Genomic DNA, 19,440 nt, shown 5'->3' with positions numbered 1-19,440 from the left:
TTGTTTTGTTTGCATGATATCAAATGCTATGCCCTAGTGTCACATCTCACGACCGCTCTACGCCTCCTGGGGCTTGGCCTCAGCCTTGCCCTTGCCAGCCGGGCCGCCGGCCAGCGCCTCAATCTCGGCAATGACGCCCTCCAGCGCCTCCTGCCTGATGGCGGCGACCTTCTGCTGCCTCGCGTTGAGGGGGACGCCGTACCGCGCGTCCTTGGGCGGCTTGCCGTACTCGGGCGCGGCCTGGCCCCGGAAGTCGCGGTACGTCTTGTCGATGTGGTCAGCGGCCTGCTGGGTCCACTCTGAGCGGATGAGCGTGGCGGCGACGACGTCCTTGGTGCTCAGGCCGTTGGCGGCGAGGTACGCGCGGATGCTGAAGCCGTCGCGCTTGATCTCGGCCTTGGGCGCGGCGTCGCCCTGCTTGATGACGACAAACGTGTAGCGGTGCTTGCCGGACCCGCGGGCGGGCGCGAACGGCTCGTACGCCAGCAGCTCGGTGCCGGCCGCGGCGAAGAGGTTGACCTCGTCGCTCACGACCGACAGCGGAATGTCGGCCTTGGCAAAGTGCAGGCGCTCGGCGAAGCTGTGCGTCTCGTGGTTCGGGCTGTCGGGGTCGACGACGAGCAGCGTGTACTTTGCCTCGGGGGTGGCCTCGCCGACGACACCAGCCACGGGGTGGTGGAAGAACTGCACCGAGATGGCGGGGGGCGCGGCGAACTGCTCGGCCGACTGGATCGAGCCAGCCTCAATGCCGGCGAGGCGCACGGCCGCGACCGGCGAGTGGTCGGCCAGCAGGTCGGGAATCACGCCGAGCTGATAGATGCGCTGCATGATGAGGTCGAGCTCGCCCTCCTTCTTCCACTTGCGCTCTGCGAGCGCGCGGAAGACGGGCTGCGCGAACGCGCCCTTGCCCTGTGTCGCCTTGAACGTCCGCCTGATGGCCGGGTCGTTGACGTACGCGTCCACCTCGAGGCGCGCTATCCGGCGGGCCTGCTCGGGCGACGGGGAGGACCCGGCGCTCGCGCGCAGCTTGGACAGCCGGTCGCGCTGCGCCGCGTTCTCCTCGGCAATGTAGGCGAGCGCGGCGTCGTAGGCCGGGTCGGCGCCGGCGGGGAGCGCAGGCTCAAAGGTGGCGGCGGCCGAGGTCGACTCGGCGCGCGAGAGGATGCGCGAAGGGCCCGCGCGCGTCGAGATGCGCGAGGCCGCCCGGGTGAGGAGGCGGGGCGAGGTCATTGTGTGTGGTGTGGTGACTGTTGTTGCCAGTCGTTGACGAAATGCCATCTCGTCGTTGTGCTCGCTCCGGCGCGTGCCGACAATGGACTTTTTCAATATCCCCGTCGTTTTTTGTCGCATTTGTGGCATTGTGCGTCACGTGATTCGCCATTCGCTTGGTCCCCCCCGCCTCGTCTCCCCCTTGTCCTGCTTGCTCGTCGTCACCCCGTCGTCGCCGCCGCCTCCGCCCTCCGCCTCCGCCGTCATTCGCTCTCGCGTCGTCTCTTTTGCAAGTCTGTCAGCCAGCCCGCGTCGACGACAACAAGCAGGTCGACACGACAGCGTCGTCGATTCATTACCTCACCAACAAAGGCCAGGCTGCATGCGTACAATCCACACCACACACGCAGCAGCTCCAGCTACTTAACGACCCACATCGACGACAACAGCGTCAACCCCATCCCCCAGCCCCCGCTCACTATACCCCCACCTCTCCTTGCTGGCCCGCCTCAACAACAGGCAACAGCGTCCCCATTCCCGCGCTGCCTGTCACACGCAATGCCAGCAGCGCAGAACGGCAACGGCCTCGCTCCCCCAACTACATTAAAGCGCCCAAGGACCGACCCCCCTTCGCCTTCCTCGTCAAGCTCCCCAAAGCGCGCCGCCTCTGAAGACCCCATTGCTGCCCTCGATTCGTCCTCGTTACCCCCATCGCAGGCCCCGCCTCTCCACCCCTCATCCCCCCTCTCCAGGATGGACGTCGAAGACGAGCACGAGTCGACCAGCGAGTGGGTCCACAGAACCGGCCGCGTGAGCCTCAGCGAGACCGAGCATGCCGACGCCGAGATGGGTGATGATACCGCCGCCCCGGACCTCCGGTCGACGCGCGACCTCTACAACATTGTCATGGGTGAGTAGCATACAATAGCCTCGTGGAAGCGAGGTGCCGCTGGCTCGATGCTGACGTGACAGCCGCCTTACCCCCTCCGTTCACCGCCTGGTCCACGTTCCATCTCCTGCCCAAGGCCTTCTTCTCCGCACTCCAGCACCACGCCATGAGTGATGCCGGAGAGCCCGTGCCTCCCCTCAGCCTCGAGTCCCTCCTCCCGCCGCGCGAGACTGCAGTCGAGGTTACCGAGCTCTCGCGCCCGGGCGGTCGAGGAACCCTCCGCCCGTCCAAGATCAACCTCTGGCGGATTCGCGCAGGCCTCGTTGAGGACGAAGACTTTGTGTTCCTTGCCTCTGAGGGCTGGGACGCAATCGCAGACTTCTACAGCTACCCCAGCGACCAACCCACGCTTCCCCGCCTGTGCCTCCCCAGCGGCCGTGTGGAGATCGCCCCGCATGTGTACAAGCTCCACTTGGTAGCACCAGCCTCAGCGTCGATCCCAGTGCCGCCGGCTTACCCACACCCACCCCTCCTCATCACGGCCCCAAGCAACACGACCCTGCAGGAGCTCATGATGTTTGCCCGGAACGCATTCCCCGGCAAGGTCGCGGTCGGTTCGCCCCTCAGGCTCTGGGTGGTCGACGACGCGCCCAACACTCTCGAGATCGAGGCCAAGGACATGATTACTCTCGGCGCGCGTGAGCCCGCCTCAAACCAGCCCAGCCACCGCACGACTCTTGCCGACGCTGGCCTTGCCGACGGTGACTCGATCGCAGTCGAAGTGAGCGTGGCCACTGCTCCTGGCGGCAAGACTCAGTGGACCTTAGCCAAGGATGGAACTGGCAAGGCGATCGACAAGCCCGTTGCGGTCGCCGCGCCTGCCCCCTTGTTCTCCAAGCCGGCCCTCTATACCGCCGGTAACGCCAGCTCGAGCGGCTCTTCGTCTTCCAACAACCTTGTCGCGTTGGCTACTGCTGGCGCGGCAGGCAAGGTGCAGACCCGCTCGCAGTCGCGCTCGCGCGGAAGCCACGGCCTGGTCGGTTTGAACAATCTCGGCAATACGTGTTTCCTGGCCTCGGCAACCCAGTGCCTCAGCAACACGAACGTGCTGGCTGACTACTTCTTGTGTAAGTGCAACGTGGGTGCTCTTCCACAGACAGCTGACACCAGTAGCCGGTGTCTATCGCGAGGAGCTCAACCCCGACAACCCACTCGGCATGCACGGCCAGGTCGCCGAGGCCTTTGGCGAGGTTGTCGAGAACCTGCACAACTCGGCTGCCCACTCGTCCTTCTCACCCCGCAGGCTCAAGGCGACGTGCTCGCGCTTCGCCCCCCAGTTTGCCGGCTACGGGCAGCACGACACTCAGGAATTCCTCGCATTCCTCCTCGACGGCCTGCACGAGGACCTCAACCGCATCAAGAAGAAGCCGTACATTGAGATGCCTGACTGGAAGCCTGGAGGCGGCGACCGCGAGCTTGTCGAGCACGGCAAGATCTGTTGGGACGGTTACAAGAAGCGCAACGACTCGGTCATTGTCGACTTGTTCCAGGGCCAACTTCAGAGCACGCTTGTCTGCCCCGAGTGTCACAAGGAGTCGATCACCATGGACCCCTTCATGTACCTCACTGTGCCGCTGCCTATCGCGCAGACGAGAACCTTCAAGCTCATCTTCTTCCCAAGGGATACCGAGAGGCTGCCTATCAACGTCCAGCTCTTGGTCCCCGTCAACGCCTCGTTCTCCGTTCTCAAGGACAAGCTTGGAGCCCTCGTCAACGCCAAAGGCTCAAACATCATTGGCTACGACTATTGGAAGGGTGCCCCGTACACTTGGTTCCTTGACTCGGACCCGAACAGCGAGGCCAAGGACCACGACACGCCTGTCTTCCACGAAGTGGGTGCGCCCGTTGTCGCCAACCACAAGGCTGTCGGCACTCAGCCAACCGACGGCTCTGTTACAGTCCCTGTCTACACGTTCGTCCGCCAAGACCAGGCGCGTTCGTCGTTCTCGCGCGACCCGTACCCTAGTGAAGGCAACCACTACCCCTTCTTCATCACTCTGTCCAAGACCGAGGCGGCCGACCCTGCGGCTGTGCGCGCCGCCATCATGCGCGGATACTCGCGTCTCGTCAACCCCGACTCCAAGGCCGAGCTCTGGGTATCGGCCAACTCGCCTCACGCCAAGGAGCTCGACGACGATGAAGATCAAGCGATCGACATTCACATTGACGGCGCCCCGCGCTCATCCACTGAGAGCGGTCGTTCAAGCCACCGCGAGCATCTCTCGCCTTTGGCACCCCTTGCGTCCCTCGGCAACAGCACTGCCGACCTCCCTCGCAGCCACAGCTCGGTATCCGTCCACAGCCAGTCTGGCCGCCTCGTTGCCCGTGGTGACTTGTTCAAGGTCCATGTCGCCGATGCCTCGTCCGCCGAGTCTAACACCGGCGGCAGCATGAGCATCTTCAAGAGCGGCAACAAGGACCCGAGCATCCACAGCTTCTACAAGGGCTCGGCGCAGGGAGCCCACAACCAGTGGTCGTCGCTTGACAAGCGGAGAGCCTCGAAACGCCCGATGCTTCAGCGCATCTCGTCGAGCATCTCCAACCTCGTTGGCTCGTCTCCCAATTCGGATGACGAGGGCGAGGAGGCGGCACCGGCTCCCACCCTTCCGGTCATTCGACCTGGCGAGGCCATCTTCGTCGAGTGGAAGGCCGAGGACTACCAGAGCTTCTTCCCTGGTGGAAAGGAGGCGCTCCCTGAGACGGAGGGCATCGTCGACCCTGCGATTGCCAAGGAGGCCGCCAAGAAACGTGAGGGCCGCAGCATTTCGCTCGATGACTGCCTCGACGAGTTCTCAAAGGAGGAGACGCTTGGGCAGGACGACCTGTGGTACTGTCCCGTGTGTAAGAAGCACCAGGCGGCGACCAAGAAGCTCGACATTTACAAGGCACCTGACATCCTTGTCATTTGTCTCAAGCGCTTTGGCAGCTCGAGGCAGCTGAGAGACAAGCTCGACCACCTGGTTCAGTTCCCTGCCGAGGGTCTCGACCTCGACGAGCGCGTGGGCGAGCGCCGCGTGACCAAGACGCTCAACCTCACCCCCGAGGAGGCGAAGAAGTATGGCATCGAGCACTCGACCGAGCCGTACATTTACGACCTTTACGCTGTTGACAACCACTTTGGTGGTCTTGGCGGTGGACACTACACGGCCTTCTGCCAGAACAAGGAAGACAGCAACTGGTACAACTTTGACGACTCGCGCGTTTCCAAGGCGAACGTCGAGTCGGTCCAGAGCCGCGCGGCCTACCTGCTCTTCTATCAGCGCCGAACCGAGCGCCGCATCGGCGGCATCTCGCGCATCAAGGCGGAGGAGGCGAGCCGAGCCGCAACGCCGCTGCAGTCTGCCCCCGACTCGCCTGTGATCGCGCCGAGCGTCCCCGAGTCGGCCATGGTGAGCTCGTTGAACAGCGCTCCAGGTACGCCAGCCCAGCCGTCGCCTGTGGTATCCAACTCGTCTTCGCTCGACTCGGACGACGACCGCCCACTTGGCCTCAGTGCGTCGGGCGACTTGCGCTCGGTTGGCACCAAGATCGGGTTTGGCAACACGGCGTGGACTACGACGACGGCGTCGGCACAACACGGCTCATTACCGACTCCCGACTCGAGCGACAGCGAGTTTGTGCCGGTTACCGATAGCACAAGTGGGGTCAGCGCGCCGGTGTCGATCCGCCTCCCGAGCCAGACGGCTTCTGGCGAGGCCTCGGAATCCGGCCTGGGTGAGGAGTACCACGTTGTGCGCGAGAGCGACACTTCGGCCTCGGACGCCGAGATGGTGAGCGTGCCGCGCAGCCCGCAGAGCGAGTAAGCGCTGCGGTGCAAGCGGTTCGGCGTCTCCATCTCGCTGGGGCGTGGGCGTTCCCGCCCGCCCGTGGCCGCCTCAAGAACCAGTCCACGAACACAAAGCACAGAAAATCCAAGCAACCAATAATTTTTGCATGAAGGAGGGGTGTCCGGGAGGACAGGGCGGAGAGTCGTAACTCGTTGCAGAGTTGCATGTATATCGTACGCACGAGCGGTAGTTGCACCGTGTTGGGCGAGTGAGGTAGTGTGTCAGACGAGGAGAGTGGCATGGGCGCAACGAGTGTGTCGCGCGCAGCGAGCGGGATCGACACGCAGCGAGCGGCAGCGGCACGCAGCGAGCGGCAGCGGCACGCAGCGAGCGGCAGCGGCACCCAGCGAGCGGCAGCGACACCCAGCGAGCGGCAGTGGCACGCGGGGAGCCACGCATGCAGCGCCGATGCCTCCTCGATCCAGCGCTGTCGCAGCGCCCACTACCTCGCAGACAGACCGCCGCTATGGCCACTGCAGTGCAGCAGAAGCAGACTCTCGAAGCAGCTTATCTTGGCCGCGAAGCATGCCTGCTTGCCCTGTGATGCACTTCTTGCTTCGTGGTGCGCTTGGGACTTGGTCTCAGAGCAGGAGGCCACAACCTCGGTCTGAGCAGTGTGGCAATTGGCGAGTGGCACTTTCGGTTTCTTTGTGGCAGCCGTCGCAACCTGTCTCCTTCAGAAGGCCGCCAAGCCGCCGTCACCTGCCAGTAGCTGCGAGCCATCAGACTCGTCAGAGGCGTCAGTAGTGAGGACAAATAACAGTATGTACCATGCAGCATCGAGTGCATTACCCTGGAACCTAGTACACTTCTTCCTTCTTCCTCTCTCTCTCTCTCCCGTCCTCCAACTGCCACACCACCTAGTAGACGTACACAAACTCGTCGTTCTTGAAGTCGGTCATGTCGAGAAGCGCGTTCTGGCCAAGACGGGGGCCGTCGCCGTCCTGCTCGTCCTCCTGGCCAAAGGCAACGTACTTGGACTCCATCGACGTGTCCTTGATGAACCTTGGCTTGCCGGCGGCGACACGCTGGCGCTGGCGCACCTTGTTGTACATGAAGAGGGCAACGACCTGGAAGCCAACGCAGGCAGTCATGGCGCAGAAGATGCCGAGGACAGCCTTGAGGCCCGAGACGTAGTGGGGGCCGCCAGAGTTGAAGAGGAGGGGGCCGATAATGTTACCGGCGGCAGATCCAGCGTTGTAGAGCGAGATGACGGCCGTCTTCTTGGTCTGACCAGCAGTGTTGGCCATCATCCACGAGACAATGAGGGGGTTACCGCCAAAGAGGGCCGACAGGAGGTAGTAGCCGACGAGCGAGATGGCCTGCTTGTGTTCGCCGGTGCTCTGCCAGTAGAGCAACCCGAGGCCGACGAGGACCGGCGCCATGAAGCCCGCCAGCACGGCGCCCTTGATCCGGAAGACCTGGGCCATCCACGACGAGAGGAGGATCACAGCGAACTGAAGGAACCCAAAAGGCATGTTCAAAAGCGTCGTCTTGTACTTGTCGAAGCCGAAGCCGCGGATGAGGGTGGGACCGAAGACGTTGGTGACCGAGGCGCCGATGTTGAGGAGGAGGGCCATGGCGAGCCAGAGCCACGACTTGACGTCGTAGAAGAGCTCCCAGACGTGGCTCCACTTGAACTCGTTGGAGCCGGTACCGGTCTGGTTGGCGCGGAGACGCTCGATGGCCTGAGCCTTCTCGGTCTCGGTGAGGAAGCGGGCCGAGGGGATGTCCGAGTCGAGCATCCACCAGATCCAAGGAGCAGTGAGGACCGTGATCGCGCCAACGACGATGAACAGGAGCTGCCATGCATGAATGGCGTCGCTCTTGATGTGGGCGAGGGCCCAGGAGAGGAAAGCGGCGAAAATTGTGGCAAGACCGTTGGTCGAGTACCAGGCTGCGACGCGGAGTGGCTGTTCGGAGCGGCGGTACCACTGGGCCGTGAGGACGCCGAAAAGCGGGAGACAGCCGGCCTCGAAGAGACCGAGGAGGAAGCGGGTGGCGACGAGGCCGCCAAAGTTGTGGGCGGCGGCCATGCAGGCCTGGGCGGCACCCCAGGCGAAGCAGAGGAAGGTGAGGAGGTAGCGGGCGGGGATCTTGACGATGAGGTACGACGAGAATGGCTGCCATGCGAGCTGCGCAACAGCGTTCATCATGGCCATGGTCGAGTACTGCTTGCTCGTGAGGTTGGTGTCTTGCGAGAGGCCCCAGACGTTGCCGAGACCGAGGACCGACTTGTCGAGGATCTGGAGGAAGTAGACCCAGCAGAGGACCGAGAGGATGATCTTGTCCGTCTTGCGGAGGATGCGGCGGTCCTAGTACGTCAGCGTTGCAGCAGGGCGTACACTTACGTCCTCCTCAGTCAGCTCGATGCGCTCGTCACCGACGAGGTCGGCGCCGAGGCCGGCACCCTTGGTGCTGATGGTGCGCTTGAGGTGCTCGTCGGTGGAGGCGGCGCGCTCGAGCGAGCTAAGCTCGTTGTGCGAGGTCGCCGGCTTCTCGATAGCGGACATGGTGGGAGGGGGCAGAGGGCGGGGAGTTGATGCGATGCGATGCGAGCTGATGTTATGCGGTGGAGTCGCGTGCGTGTGTCTGCTCGAGGTGTGACGAAGCGCGACGCCTTAATTGCCTTGACGGGGAGAAGGAAATTTCCCCGCCCGCTTAAGTACCGGCCAGACGTTGTGGAGAAGGGGTTATCAGTCGGCCTGGAGGAGGTAAGCCGATGTTCCCTGGCGGCGCAGGCCGGGGCAAGGCGGGTATGGAGGGGAGGAGGGTAGGCAGCCAAGGCTGGGTTGCCTCCAGTCGGTCCGGCTGGCCGACGCTACGCGCGCAATGTTGCCGCCGCCGCCGCCTTGCGGCCGTATGCATGTTCCGAAGGTCAGGCCTTCCAGCCGAGAGCACAACCGAGGAGTGGCACCTGGGGGCCTGGGGGGAGGGGACGGGGCAAGTTGGAAAACTTGGCCCCGCGCCAAGCCTTCCAGGGGTGCCACTCACATGTCAGATCTCGCTCAGGGTGCCACTCTGCGGCCAGCGCAGCGCGTCGCGAGCGGGCTGCTCGCGGCTATTGACGGGGGTTCGCGGGCCGGGGCCTTGCAAGCAAACGCCTGGCACGGTTCACGCCAAGCAGGGGTGAGGGGGGGTGATCAGTCGCCTGTCCGTGCAGGCAGTTGCCGCGAGTTGGCGGCTACTCCGAAGCCAGCCAGCCCGCGGCCAATCCCGCGGAACGGCTCAGCGCGGTACATGCTGCACCACCTGCCGGACCGATAAGTCTGGCTGGATGTTGAGGATGTTGCTGCCAGAGCAAGCCGACACCGCGGCCCCGCGCCAAGATTAGCGACGAGCACGGTTCAGTTGGAGCCTCGGCGCGCCGGCTGTGGCGAGCTCCAACTGTGGATTAGATACGCCGACGCGACGTGCGACGCGACTGCACGGGCGGGCCGGGCGGCGGACTCGCAGGGCCGACGGCGCCGAGCCAGGCTCGGCGCGGCGTCAGCGGCCAAACGTCAGCGCCGCAGCCAGCTGGGATCAGTCTCGGCGCTGTTCGTTACTCTAGCGAACGGCAGGCCGGCCCGGCTAGCGACCTTCGCCATCGTGGTGCATCGTTGCGTGGATGTCGCCAGCTCGCGTCAATCTCGGCGCTGTTCGCGGCGACTCTGGCGCGGCAGGTCGGCCCGGCTAGCACACCACTGGCGATGAGGCCTCGCTGCGGACAGAGGTCAGAACCCCGCCCGCTGGCGTCAGTCTCGGCGCTGCTCGTCCAGCTCTAGCGAGCGGCAGGCCGGACCGGGCGAGCACACGAGCGCACCGCTCGCAATCGAGGCGCGCCGTTGCGTCGATGTCGACGGACACGGCGAGCGACGACGAGCGAGCACCGCCCACCGCAACATCCATCGGGGACGACCTCGGAAGCATGCATCCGGCACGTGCCCGATAGAGGAAGTAGGCATCGGCCAGTTCGCCAGGCCGCGCGGCTACCGACGGCCAACTGGGGCCCTTGTGCCCCGGGGGGCCGGTACGGTCGTGGCGCCAAGCCCCACCCGCCGTTTTGGAGAGCCCCTGCGCCTGTAGCCTGGAACTACACCGTGCTGGCCCGGAGGGTGGCCGAGCCGGGTGCTCGCCTATCAGTGGGAGTGGCGAGGGCCAGGACCGCCGTCTACCGTGGAATGAATGTGCGGAATCCGAAATCCACACCCCACATCCCCCACGCCCCAACGCGGCGGAGCTGCTTATCGGCATGTCGCGGCGCGGTTGCTGGCGGCTGACTTGCGACGTCTGCATCGTGCGCAATCAACTGACTTGTGCATGCCGTCGCCGCTGTCAGACTCGCGTGACTCCCAGTCAGCAGTCAACAGCGACGTCAGAAGTTTGTCAGGTGGCCCCGCGCTCCGTGGCCCTTACCTCCACTGCCCTTAGCCAGACGCCGGAGAGCGGCCGCCCCTCGCTTCGACCCCATGGAGGACCGAGGCGCACTCGTCGTGCCACTACGTACCTCCCAACGGCTGACCTCAGTCACCGGCATGTCGCGGCGCGGCTGCTCGCGGCTGACATGCGACGTCGACACTGTGAGCGCTCAGCTGACCATCTGCATGCCGCTCCTCGTTGTCGCTGCCAGACTCGCCAAACATCAACGTCAGAGCAATGTCAGGTGGCCCCGCTCCACGTCCCTTACCCTCCCCTGCCCTCAGCGGACAGACCCCGGCCGAGAGGCCACCGCCTCGCTTCGCCTCCTGGAGAAGGCGGCTGCATGTACTCGCGCCACTCCGCGATAGTCGCCTCGGCTGCATGTACTCTGCCACTCTATACCCCGGCGAGAGTTGCCTCGCACCACACCCCCTCCCCCGCTCACTCCGCCCCCTCCGCCCCCTCCCCCTGCCCCTTCTCCACACCCACCAGCGCGCGGATATGCGCGTTAATGCGCTCCACCTGCGCCTTGTGGCTCGACAGCGCGCCGACCACTTTCGCCTTGTAGTCGTCGCACGCGCGCTCCACCGTGGCAAAGTATACGTCGCTTGCGGCGTCGACGTGCGCGTTGAGCTCGTTGCGCGCGGCGCAGATGGTCGTGCCCAGCGCGTCTCTGGACCTGCGGGCGCTCGACTCGAACGCCGTGTGCAGGCTCTGGAGGAGGAGCGGGTCGTCGGCCGCCTCGAACGAGATGAACTCGGAGATGTTGAGGAGCAGCGGTGGGGAGGGGAGGTTGTGTACCGACGCCGGAGAGGGCTCTCCGCTCGACGAGTCCGTCGGCGTGCTCTCTTCCGAGGTCGGGCTGGGGGGGATGAGCGCGGGCGCGGCGATGTCGAGGGGCGACACGCGGCTTGGCAGCGGGGACAGCCGCAGTATTGGCTCGCCCTGCGTCGGCGTGTGGTGCACCATCTCTGGCTTGGGCGTGGCTTTCGCTGCTGGCAGAGGTGGTGGGCGATACGGCAGCATCGACCGTGTTGGCCCTGCTGCTTGTGGGCTGTCGGCTATTGAGGGGGTCCGTTCTCGCGGCGTCCAGTCTGCGCTTGAGGGAGTGAAGTGGATGAGCGGCGCGAGTGGGGCGACATCCAGGTGGTCTGCCCTGTCAGCACGGCCAGGCGCACATACACGAACCACGCAGCGAGCTGTTGACATCTCTTGTTGCCGGGTGGGCCGGGGAGCTCAAGGGGTAGGTTGGGGAGCTCAGCGCCGACTCGACCATGACGGGTGGTAACGATTCCTTTGCACTTGCCGTCGACGTCTCACTGCCGTGGCGATACTCGCGTCCTCGCCGCCCCTCAAGATCAAGTCCCAGGGCGTCACCGTCCTCCGACGGGTGCCAGTCAAGCGGTGTCGCCTTGCCTGCCCACCACACGCTGTCGCCGATGTCAACGAGCCCGTGTGGCCCCCGCAGCATCGCGTGCAGCTCGACGTTGCGTGCCACACCGCCCCGCCATCGGAAGGAGAACCGGCACGGCTGGCGCAGGTTGACGCACCAGAGGCAGCGGAGCGCCAGCGCCGGTGTATCCGACTCGAACGCGTCAGGGCCGAACGACACAAACAAGCAGCTGCCGGCGCGGCCGTGGTCATGCGCGCAGCCATCACACTCTATCAGGCCTCTGATCGTCAGCCGCCAGCGACACCCAGCCCGCAGCTCACTTGTACCAGAACGGCGGGAGGCAGCCTGCAAACTCGTGGATGTAGCGCATGACGGCGGGGTTCCAGACGTTCATGTACGGGTTGAGCAGGGGCCAGAGGTCGAGCGTGGACTCGAGGAGGCGGCCCAAGGGCCCCGCGACGTCGACGTCGGTGAACTCGGAGACGCGGGTCAAAAACGGCATGATCCTCACGACGGCGGGGTGGACGGCCGGGTGGAGGAGGAGCGGGTCCATCAGCCGGCGGACACGGGTGCCATACTGCGCGGGCGAGGCGACGACGACGCTGCCCGACGTGGGGTGGTACACGCGGGAGAGGGCATACACGCGCGCGATGGAGAGGGCGGGAACAGGCAGGCGGAAGGTCGAGGGCGAGGGCGGGGTTGAGCGGAAGGACGCCTGAGGGGTCTGCTTGGTCACGGCGAGCGCGAGGCAGGGCAGGCCGGCAGAGAGGGGGTACTCTCCCCTGCTGGCCGGGTAGAGGAGGTCGAGCGGCGGCCGCTCGGCCGGCTGCTGCGTGATGAGGACGGTCGGGGGTGGGTGGGGCGGGGACGCGTATCGCTGCGCGCTGGGGTGCGCCTGCATGAGGGAGTGTTAGTCGGTGTGTGAGTGATGAGTGTTGTCGTGTGATGCAGGTTGTGAGATGATACGGTGAGGACGAGGAGATTGCAGTGGGGGTCGAGCACGCGGGCGCGTAAAGATCTGTTCCGTGGCGGTCTGTGCCGCGCTCGTCGATCGCGGCCTTCATGACGACGGTGCACCGAGCGTCGAGGCTGCATCGACGACCAGAGCAGTGGGCAGTTGAGACATGCACGATTGCTGTCCGAGCCCACTCTGAGTCGCAAGCCGCGTCGCTGCATATTCAGAATGGCAGTGGCTGTCGCAAGAGACATTCGATGCGCTATTCCGAGCCCGCGAACAATGTCGCCATCTCGTCGGCTTGATCCCAGCACGCGCTGAATCATCGACGGCCGCTCACCGCCTCGGCGTCGTCGACAACCAATCTACTCACCACGTCGATGGCGACATGGCCATGATCATGAGGGAGTACTCTACTCTAAGCATCTGCTTGCTAACTACTCGGACTGACTCGCTGACTCGGTGTGCGGCATCTCGACTCGTCGACTCGGATGGGAGACATCCGACCAGCACGGTGATCTCCGGCCACCCACTCTACCCCACCCGCCGACCGCCGAGTCACCCTGCACCCGTCGCGTCGCGCGTCACTTAAGTCGCCATCTCTCGCTTACATCCACCCACCCACTCCCCCCCTCCAAAATGACCACGCTCCCAACCTTTGCCGACGTCGAGGCCGCCGTCAAGCGCGTCGAGGGCGTCGCGCACAAGACGCCCGTGCTCCGCTCCACGACCGCCGACGAGCTCCTCGGCGCCGAGGTCTACTTCAAGGCCGAGAACTACCAGCGCATGGGCGCCTTCAAGTTCCGCGGCGGCTACAACACGCTCTCCCAGTTCACGCCCGAGCAGAAGAAGGCCGGCGTCATCGCCTTCTCGTCCGGCAACCACGCGCAGGCCATTGCGCTCAGCGCCAAGCTCCTCGGCATCCCCGCGACCATCGTCATGCCCGCCGACGCGCCGGCCGCCAAGCTTGCCGCGACGCGCGGGTACGGCGCCGAGGTGGTGCTGTACGACCGCTTCACCGAGGACCGCGACGTCATCTCGCGCAAGATCGCGGCCGAGACCGGCGCGACCGTCGTCCCGCCCTTCAACGACTTTGGCGTCATCAGCGGCCAGGGAACAGTCGCGTACGAGCTCCTCAAGGAGGTCCCAGATCTCGACTACATCTTCGCCCCGCTCGGCGGCGGGGGCCTGCTGTCCGGAACGCTGCTCGCGGCCAAGGGACTGGCGCCAAACGCCAAGGTGTACGGCGTCGAGCCAGCCGCCGGCGACGACTTCCAGCAGTCGTACCGCAAGGGCGAGATTGTCAAGATCCCCGTGCCCAAGACGATTGCCGACGGCGCGCAGACACAAGCGCCGGGCGATATCACGTTCCAGATTGTCTCGCGCGACGTGACCGACATTCTCACTGCCACCGACGAGCAGCTGGTCGAGTCGATCAAGTTTTACGCCGAGCGCCTCAAGATTGTCGTCGAGCCGACCGGCGCATTGTCGCTCGCGGCCGCCCGGCATGCGGGTATCGACCTCAAGGGGAAGAAGGTCGGCATCATCATCAGCGGTGGCAACGTCGACTTGGTCAAGTGGGGCAAGTACTTGAGCGAGGGCTTGCCAAAGTGAGGTCGAGTAGAATGACAATGCACCGGCATGGCATGGCTTTGGGCGGCGTGGGTGGCGCGTCATGCGGGTGCGCCGTCGCCTTCCTCGCGCCGATCTGCACGTCTGCACGCCCATGCTGCCTCGCGGCCTCGAGGCCTCCGCCCGGCCTTGCCCGTCGTGCGCCTCAGCGCGCCACGGCGTGTGCGAGCACTCGGCTTCAGCGCCGCCCCCCCCCCCCCTTTTGGCCTGTCGCGCGCCGCGCGCACTCCGAGGCGAGGGGCGCGAAGGGCCGAGGGAAGGCGAGGGAAGGCGAGGCGAGGCGGTTGACGTGTGTCGGCGCGCAGTGTGACGCACAGACGGCCCTCGTGTCGCCGCCCGCCGCCGCGCAGCCGCCGCCCGCCAGCGCGCCCGCCAGGTTGAACGAGTTGGCCCCACCCGCCCACACGCCCACACACTACTTATTGCTGATGACACTTCTCACCTCTTCATCATCATCAACTCTCCCTCTCTCTTCACTCTTCACTCACCACTCTTGCTCACACCTCACATCCTACCTCACACCACAATGCCCCCACCGCCAATCACGTACAAGGACCGTGGCCGCCAACCGCGACAGTCGTCTGCACCACTCATCCCAAGCGTCGGCGCCTACAACCGTTCGCCTTCCCCGCCGCGCCACTCGTCTCAAGACGACCTGGTCTCGTATGGTCAAGGCTCGCCAGAGCCAGAGGCGGCCCAAGACGACGACTCGATGGCCGACGCCCAGCCTACTTCAGCCGAGCAGACGATCGTCTTCACCGTCAACCCCAAGTTCGACAACACCCTCACCACGGACAACGTTTACAGCACCGCCGACAACCTCCCCTACCCTTTCTCGGCTGGACTGCCCACTCAAGGCGGCCCATACTTTGACTCGAGCGATCCACGCTGGTCAACACCGACCATCACTCTGGACCGCAAGTCCTACGTGACTGGCAGGTTCACAGACAGCGGCGGCGACAAGTACATCCTTGGCAACCAGGCGATGAAGAAGCGAAACAAAGGCGTCGATCCACCTTTCGTTCATCTGGCCCCACCTATCTTCGCTCACCCTGCAATGCACCCGGAGGTGATTCGGAACTGTGTCCCATTTCTCACTCCTGTGAGCGAGTTTCCCACCGAGTCCAGCATCTATCCCATTTTTGATTCGGCCAAAGCCACGCCAAGTCCAGACGTCGAGGCCCACATGGAGGACGCCCCGCCATTTTGGGCGAGGTGCGTCTCACTGAGAGGTCTGATCTGAGCTGACGTTCAGCTGCCGTTTTCCCTGCAAGAAATGTGATGAGCCTACGTACCCCGATTCACCGCTTAAGCTGCCTCGCTACTGCGCCATTACGTTCTTCCCTCTCGAGGATGGCGACAGTTCAGGGGCACCTCCCAATGCACGCAAGATCAAGTGCCAAGGGTGTGTGAGGTTGCGGTGTAAATGCCTCTTCAGCTTCGTCTATAAGGGCGTCAACTTCACGGTTGAACTCTACGCGCTCTTTTTTGATAACGTGGCCGACCACCCCGACGACCCGTTCGACATGCTCTGGTGGAATGGCAAGGATGGCAAGCCCAAGGCTCCCCCGAAGCCGTCCAAGAAGCGCCGTCAGAGCGGATCCGTGGCGGGTTCCAAGAAGAAGGCCAAGGTGAAGGTCGACGAGCCCGACACCGACTTCGACGAGGACATCAAGGACCCCGACGTCGAGGACGTCGACGAGCTTCAATCCCAGGCAGGCCTCCAGGCGCCAGACATCACGATGGATATCAACAAGCCGGCCGCCGATGATGGTGGCGCTGGGCCAAGTCAGCTGGGGTGCGCTGGCTCTCCCCGTGCAGACTCGGTCGGGGATGAAGCTGCCGTGGACGACTGGATGGTGAGTGGCTACTTCACACGCTCCTGAGATGACCTGGTGCTGATGCCTCCCCAGAAACATATCAGCAATCACACTCCGTCCGAGATTCTGGACTACAGCCACGACGAGCCTGGCGACTTCGGCATGCAGGATCCCCCTGCGAGCGAGGCTGGGGCCGCAGGAATTGCCACTGCAGACAGCGAACACGACAAGGCTCACGAGCCTGCGGCGAATATCCCTGGGAAAGTCATTCTTGTTGACCACGAGGCGGAAGCCGAGGCCGACACCGATCTCCTTGGGGAGCCCGTGATGCCTGATGCGCAGCCGCTCCTCGACCCGCCGCAGAAGGCACAGGACCAAGAGGGCACCCAAGGCCAGGCTGTGGGTGCGGCGGGCAAAAACGTTACCGCTGTTGACGGTGTGGACGGTGTTGCACCTGCTGGCGGCTCCTCGGCTCCTCCGTCGACCCAGCTCGCCGATTGGGCCGCCGGCCTGACCAGCGAGCAGGCTCGACACCTCTCAATCACCGCCAACATTCGCCAGCAGTTCGCGGGCTTCGTTGCCGCCGCCGAAGAGGCCTGCGCTGCCGGGGTCGTAGCGAACGAGGCTGAGCACAAACTGGCGACTGAGAAGGCCCAGCAGGACTACATCGAGGCCCAGCAGGAGATGGAGACGGCGAAGACGCGCATGCGTGAGGCCGAGACCATAATTGTCAGCGGTGAAGGCATCCGCGACGAAAAGAACAAGGCACTGTATGCTGCGCGTGATGCCGAACTTCACAAGCTCCAGAAGGAGGAGGCCGACATGGTTGCCGCGTTAACCAAGCGACGATAGAAGTGTTTGTAAATTCATTCCAGCCGCGCATGCACGGTCGCGTCTTACTTGTTGCACTCCATAATCAGCGCTGAGACCACCCCCTTGCATGCATGCTTGGGGTCAGGCTGACCACACACATGTGTATACGTGCACCGCTTCACAACGGTATCACTTCTTACGCTACATGCATGTTTGGTGGCAAGAAATCGCAAAAGTGCATTTGCTGAATTGCTGAGAGAGTGTAAGATTGTTAGCTGCGCCAGTGCCACATCTGCGAGTGATCGATGCACGGTCAACCGATCGAGGGCGAGTGTGCACCGCTCGAAATGCTCCTCCTCTTCGCCGCTCGCCTCGTCCTTCTCCATTACATTCACCCCCCATTCCGCTCTCTTCAACCACATGGAACCCGCGATGGACAGTCTCGCAAGCGAAGAAGCCCCTCACCAGTCAATCTACCCCTCTGATCACCCACTCAACTCGCACTGGATCGTCAAGCTCGGATGGCTCGAGCGCCTGAGTGAAGATTGGAACGTGTGGTGGCCGCAAGCCAGCGAGCGGTTCGCCGTACCGTTCTGTCCTGGCGATTTTGAGGAGGAGGACATTGACAAGGTCCCCCGAGTCATCTGGGATGTCGAACAGGCGAGCGCCTGTCTTAACCTCTTCAACGGGCGGATGCACTCGGCATACCCAACCCAGGTCGTCCTCGCCTTTGTAGCGGCAACACTCTGGGCACCCCAGGGCGAGGAAGCGCCTCTCGAGGGTGTCGAGGTGGCCTTGTGCGCCCTCGAGCAGAAGGTCAGCGACCACCAAGGTGCAGCTCACACCCCAGCACCCGCAATTCATCGAAGCGTTCATCAAAATCAGACGTCACTTTACGCTTCAGCCCTCCCCCCACCTGTTTATGAAGCCGCTCTGGGACACCCTAGGCGGGCCTGGATGCCTGGACAGGATGATGCCGGCGTATCCTGCGCGCTGGCCGACCTTGTCCCGCGGCGTGCCAACCGCCCAGTCGTTGGAGAAGGCCGAGCGGCCGCCTCTCACGCCCGACGTGGACGACTGGAAACGCGAGCTCAAGGCGGTTCTTACCAAGTCGCCGTACGACATTGACGAGTGTAAGTGGCGCACGAGTGCTGTTCTGACCCACAGTTGTGGCGCTAATCCAACGCTACCCTGGCTCCGAGGTGGACGGGTAAGCATCCCTCGCCTTAGCCCCGCTCACTCCAGATTCGTCCTCAGCGCCCTGTACTCGATGGTGCACGACTGGGGCTGGACCGATAACCACTCCGAGTTCCAGGAAGCTGTGACCCATCTCACCGAGCGGCTCGGCCGGCGGTTCTTTGTTCCACTCATCCGCATCCGCTTCCACTTCAATCTGATGGAAGGAATGAACAGGTACACGCGCGAGCTGAGCGGCAGCCCGTATCTGCGGCGCATTGACGAGCGTCTTCTTGTCGACCTGACGCCGGGCTCAACCACGCCTCCGCCCCCGATCCAAGCCCTGCCGCCGCTTAAGCGCTCCCCGCCGTCGTCCCTCGCACCCGCGGCTCAATACCGCCGCACGCCGTCCACCTCGTCGATGCTCGCGCCGCCGTCCCCTGCGCCGACGACAGCACGGCTACGCGGCCGCTCGCCGTCTCCAAGTCGGTCCACGCGCCGAAACTCAAGCCCCACACGCCCAGAGCCGCAGCCCACCCTTCCGCACGTCAAGCCCACCAGCCAAGTGCCACAGCTGACCAGCACCAGCACCAGCACACGACGCCCCTTCGGACACCAACGCGTCCACAGCAGTGGTAGCAGTGCGGCCAGCAGTATCAAGTCGCAGGCGCCGGCCAAGGAGGTGCCAGCGCGTATCCCCTCCCCGGCTCGCCCGCCAGCCCATACCCATGGCCAGCCGAGGACCCACTTCCCAGGCTACACGACGCCGACGTACTCGTACACGCGGGGGCTCAGCCACAAGGGCTAGGTGCTCGGCACTTCGTAGTACAGGTTGAGGCGGTATTGCTTCCGGCTGCAGAAGATCCTTACGAGCTACATCCTTTAATCTATTCTAATGCCAATCACTAACTAAGCAGAATCGCGACAAATGACGATGGACCCCGATTAGCGGAATCAAAAATTCTCGTCGGAATCCAAACCGCACTCTATGCTGACCAATCGCCTGATGTCATGGCTCTTAGGCAGACTCGGCGTCGGAGACCATCCGCCGCGTTATCACAAACCCACCCCGCCCGCCTCGTCGGAATACAGCAGCAGAGCACGCAATACGGCACTGGAGCCGCCCCGCCCCACCCCGCCCTGCTGAGTGAGCCCCAAGTCCCTTAGTAAAGCACCGTCATCAAAGACGTGTGGAGGAGGGTGGAGGAGTTCCAGACGCCATGCTATAAGATCGGCGGCGTGCAACATAACATTCGCCATCGACA

General features: G+C 64.1%; 7 protein-coding genes across 7 annotated transcripts; 4 read left to right on the top strand and 3 right to left on the bottom strand.

The window, feature by feature from the left end:
- Positions 1 to 57: 57 nt before the first annotated feature.
- MRPL35 (mitochondrial 54S ribosomal protein YmL35) lies at positions 58 to 1,230 on the bottom strand (the record flags this gene model as incomplete). Its single annotated transcript, XM_069350372.1, has 1 exon — positions 58 to 1,230. One exon carries the CDS (start codon positions 1,228 to 1,230, stop codon positions 58 to 60), a length of 1,173 nt encoding a protein of 390 aa, XP_069210758.1.
- A 537-nt stretch (positions 1,231 to 1,767) lies between these two features.
- On the top strand, positions 1,768 to 5,961 carry Q8F55_001756 (uncharacterized protein; the record flags this gene model as incomplete). Its single annotated transcript, XM_069350371.1, has 3 exons — positions 1,768 to 2,119; positions 2,182 to 3,225; positions 3,272 to 5,961. The coding sequence occupies 3 exons, from the start codon at positions 1,768 to 1,770 to the stop codon at positions 5,959 to 5,961; spliced, it is 4,086 nt and encodes a 1,361-aa protein (XP_069210757.1).
- An 884-nt stretch (positions 5,962 to 6,845) lies between these two features.
- Positions 6,846 to 8,498, bottom strand: Q8F55_001755 (uncharacterized protein; the record flags this gene model as incomplete). The annotated part of the gene is made up of 2 exons (XM_069350370.1): positions 6,846 to 8,300; positions 8,337 to 8,498. 2 exons carry the CDS (start codon positions 8,496 to 8,498, stop codon positions 6,846 to 6,848), a joined length of 1,617 nt encoding a protein of 538 aa, XP_069210756.1.
- A 2,329-nt stretch (positions 8,499 to 10,827) lies between these two features.
- Q8F55_001754 (uncharacterized protein) lies at positions 10,828 to 12,680 on the bottom strand (the record flags this gene model as incomplete). The annotated part of the gene is made up of 3 exons (XM_069350369.1): positions 10,828 to 11,537; positions 11,569 to 12,059; positions 12,100 to 12,680. 3 exons carry the CDS (start codon positions 12,678 to 12,680, stop codon positions 10,828 to 10,830), a joined length of 1,782 nt encoding a protein of 593 aa, XP_069210755.1.
- Positions 12,681 to 13,373: 693 nt separating this feature from the next.
- Positions 13,374 to 14,348, top strand: Q8F55_001753 (uncharacterized protein; the record flags this gene model as incomplete). The annotated part of the gene is made up of 1 exon (XM_069350368.1): positions 13,374 to 14,348. One exon carries the CDS (start codon positions 13,374 to 13,376, stop codon positions 14,346 to 14,348), a length of 975 nt encoding a protein of 324 aa, XP_069210754.1.
- Positions 14,349 to 14,892: 544 nt separating this feature from the next.
- Positions 14,893 to 17,038, top strand: Q8F55_001752 (uncharacterized protein; the record flags this gene model as incomplete). Its single annotated transcript, XM_069350367.1, has 4 exons — positions 14,893 to 15,581; positions 15,622 to 15,771; positions 15,805 to 16,225; positions 16,280 to 17,038. The coding sequence occupies 4 exons, from the start codon at positions 14,893 to 14,895 to the stop codon at positions 17,036 to 17,038; spliced, it is 2,019 nt and encodes a 672-aa protein (XP_069210753.1).
- Positions 17,039 to 17,431: 393 nt separating this feature from the next.
- On the top strand, positions 17,432 to 18,983 carry Q8F55_001751 (uncharacterized protein; the record flags this gene model as incomplete). The annotated part of the gene is made up of 5 exons (XM_069350366.1): positions 17,432 to 17,815; positions 17,850 to 18,132; positions 18,167 to 18,209; positions 18,245 to 18,660; positions 18,931 to 18,983. The coding sequence occupies 5 exons, from the start codon at positions 17,432 to 17,434 to the stop codon at positions 18,981 to 18,983; spliced, it is 1,179 nt and encodes a 392-aa protein (XP_069210752.1).
- Between the last annotated feature and the right edge of the window lie 457 nt (positions 18,984 to 19,440).

This window comes from Vanrija albida, assembly GCF_041260175.1.
Source record: "Vanrija albida strain AlHP1 chromosome Unknown contig_2, whole genome shotgun sequence".
Taxonomy (NCBI): domain Eukaryota; kingdom Fungi; phylum Basidiomycota; class Tremellomycetes; order Trichosporonales; family Trichosporonaceae; genus Vanrija; species Vanrija albida.
The sequence above is the reverse complement of the archived record's forward strand: the minus strand, read 5'-3'. Positions and strand labels throughout refer to the sequence as shown.